General features: G+C 29.6%; 1 protein-coding gene across 2 annotated transcripts in view; it reads right to left on the bottom strand.

Moving 5' to 3' along the window:
* Positions 1–1,450, bottom strand: part of LOC107630453 (guanine nucleotide-binding protein subunit gamma 3-like) — a 4,963-nt gene extending 3,513 nt beyond the window's left edge. For both annotated transcript variants that reach the window (XM_016333583.2, XM_016333582.2), the window contains exon 1: positions 844–1,450. In XM_016333583.2, the coding sequence (XP_016189069.1) occupies positions 844–993 (150 nt within the window). In that variant the 5' untranslated portion in view covers positions 994–1,450. The remainder of the gene's footprint in view (positions 1–843) is intronic.

Genomic DNA, 3,204 nt, shown 5'->3' on the forward strand with positions numbered 1-3,204 from the left:
CTTAATTTCCTTTATTTATAAAAAATATATATAAAACAAATTTAAACAATAAAAATCAGAGAGATCCAGCTATGTGGCATAGTGGCTGGAGTGTTAAGACTCTGCTTATTATCTGCTATAGTAGTTGGTATTGTATCAGTTTAGAAAGAGGACAGTGAGTGCCTCAATCAGCATTCACAGAGAACAGTTCCAAGATTCCACTATAGAGGAAATAAAACGTTTGTACTATTTATTATTATTTAATAAAATACTAATAACTATTTATAAATGCTAGTGGTTGGCCACTTTCCTCACATCGACAACTGCAATTTTTTGTAAAATTATTATAAATTTATGAAAACTGCTACACTTCACGGTTCACAGAGAACACTTTCAGATTCGTTCATGCTTCATGCAATTACAAAATTCAATTTCCCAAGTATACCGCTAACCAATTTTCTTTGTTGATTTTTTGTTTTTTTTAACTCCAATGAAAATTGTACTCATTAGTGGTTCAATTTACACACTGAACTGACTCCAGAACTAATTTCCTTTTCCTTCCCAATTTCTCTTCCCAAATTATTAGAGAAACAAAAGAATAAAAATTAAAGAAATACAGTGAACAGCGTCATTGGAATCTAATACCTCACAAATTGGGAATTTTTGTTGTGGAGGTTAAAATTGGAGGAGAAACAAATATTTTTACTAAATTTATAAAGAAAATGCATGTGATAACCTATTTTTATGATATTTTTTATTAAAAGAACTAAGGAAGCAATGTTACAGATTATGCAGTAGCAGGATGGAATGAAAGAAGAAAACAAAATTGTAGAGTGTAGAGTATGTAGAATGAGAAAAAGGCACCTCAAGAAAACTTATCTCTCTTTCAAGCATATGAAGTCTGCTGATCTCGCGACGCTTCCCGTACAAATCCGGGTAGCCAGGCGGCGCTTTCGGGGACGGCAACGGCAGCGTTGGAGCCTTCGGGGATCCCTTTGCACTCGAAATCGCCATTTACTCCAAATCAAAACACTATTTGCAAAATGGCCCCTCAAAAACCAAGAGAGAGCAAGAACTACTAACTGAGCTTGTATCAAGTAATGCTGGAAAAGGGAAGTGAAGTGACAAAAAAGGAGGGCAGGCAAATCAGGTTAGGTGTGTGAATGCCTGTCCACATGAAAAGACTGTTCCTCACTCCACTTAATTCTTCTCTCTCTCTCTCACACAAGGGATGGTGGTTAAGAAACGCCCAGAAAATAAAAAGAAAACAAACACACGGCAGGGAGAAGAGAAATCCGAAATAAAAATGAGAAGTGAAGAGAAATGAGGAGGAAAATGTTGTGTGCGTGTTTCCGAAGGAGAGATGGAGTAACAACAAGAACAACAACCCCAACGTCCCAGTGCGCCTTTGGTGTTCTTTTTTAATGGAGGTGGTGTAATAAAAAGGGTGTTCAACTTCAAAGGGAANAAAAAGAAAGTAAATTTGTCTAGAATAAAATAAAAAAATATTTTATTTCTATAGAAAAATAAAGCTCATTTACTTTTTGGGATTCAATTTTTTTTTGGTTCTATTTGGAGCAAGTTCATCGATCATTCTTTTCGACCAACCTCATCATTTTCACAAAGCATATAAAAAGTATGAAACTTAGGACGTCATTTCTTGATTAAAGCAGAGAATAGTGTTAAATTATAGTTTCACTCTAACATATATGCCACAGACTCAAATCCAGCACGTCTGAGATGTGTCCTGATCTTCTCGGATGAACGCAGTAGTAAATTCTTTCTCCTACACAAGATATGAAGATCCTAACAATAAACTCAATGAGTCATATAAAATTGAGGTCACAACTAATAAGACAAATTTTAAACATATAAAGATATAAATTATAAGGTATACCACTCAACCAAATATGTCACTAAATATGATCAATCCAATCTCATCTATTGAGAATATTCTCGTAGTCTAATAAGTATTTTGTAATTAACTAATATAATTTTTTATCAAACATAAATTAATCTAAATACCTATCATATCATAATTTAACTCTAAACCATAATTAATTCAAATAAAATATTAATTTAACTAAAATTTTGTATAAACTAACATCGATTAATTTCCTACCATAACTACATAATCATTTAATATTATCTAATACAACATGACTTAAGTTAAATATAACACTATTTATTTTAACTAACAATATAATACTCTCTAAACTAACTATATAATCATGATCTAATTATCTATCTAAATAATTATTTCTATAACAACTACTTTTACATGGAAATTCATTCTAACTAAATAAATATGTTAAAATTATAAAATAATATAAGAACAAATTAACTTTAAAAGGAATAGAAAAACAAAATAATTTGGAGTTGACGAATTATAAAAATAAAAAAAAGTCGAATAAAGTAAAAATGAGAGAATGAAAATGAAAAGCAAAAAGTCAGAAGAGAGACGACGAATTTATATATTTGAGCGAACCTCCTCAAAATTTGTCAAGGGGGCGACGAACTTTCTGAAAATGATGAGATTCGCCGAAGAAAAAACGAACTTGGCTCAAGTGCAAAAAAAAAAAAGGATCGTGAAAAATGAAGTGAGATTTATTTTTCTGTGAAAAAAATACTTTTTTATTTATTCCAAAATAAAAAAATCCTAAAACAAAATTACAATTATCCACGATAATTTTTCAAATATTTTAGGTAGGATTATTCATGAGTACGGAGAATCTATCTAATTATTTGTTTAAAATTGATCAAACCCGATTATATTGATTGTAGACTCGATGGATACTCAGATATAATTGGGTCAGATCCAATTAAACTTGACTTTAATTGGTACTAGGATTGCGAAACTAAAACCAATCAAGTTATTTTATTAGTTTAATATTAATTTAAAACAATAAATCTAATAATATATATACATTTTTATCTTTCTTACTTAAAAGTCTTCTAAATTACTATAGTTATTGGAGTTTGAATTGATGATGTAGTGATTTCTTTTTATTAATATTATCATTATATATTTATAGTATTTAGAAATTTTTTTTTAATTTTTTCAATTTTTTATGAATTTTATTTTTAATCAGGTTTAAACCAATTCAATACGGATTTAATCGGTTCAAAATGGTTCGGATCTATTCACAAAAAATTTTAAATTCAAACCGATTTGAACCAATTAAAATTTAATTAGTTCGCTTCTCATTTTCTTTTAAATGAACC

This window comes from Arachis ipaensis, chromosome B03 (genome assembly GCF_000816755.2).
Source record: "Arachis ipaensis cultivar K30076 chromosome B03, Araip1.1, whole genome shotgun sequence".
Classification (NCBI taxonomy): Eukaryota; Viridiplantae; Streptophyta; class Magnoliopsida; order Fabales; family Fabaceae; genus Arachis; species Arachis ipaensis.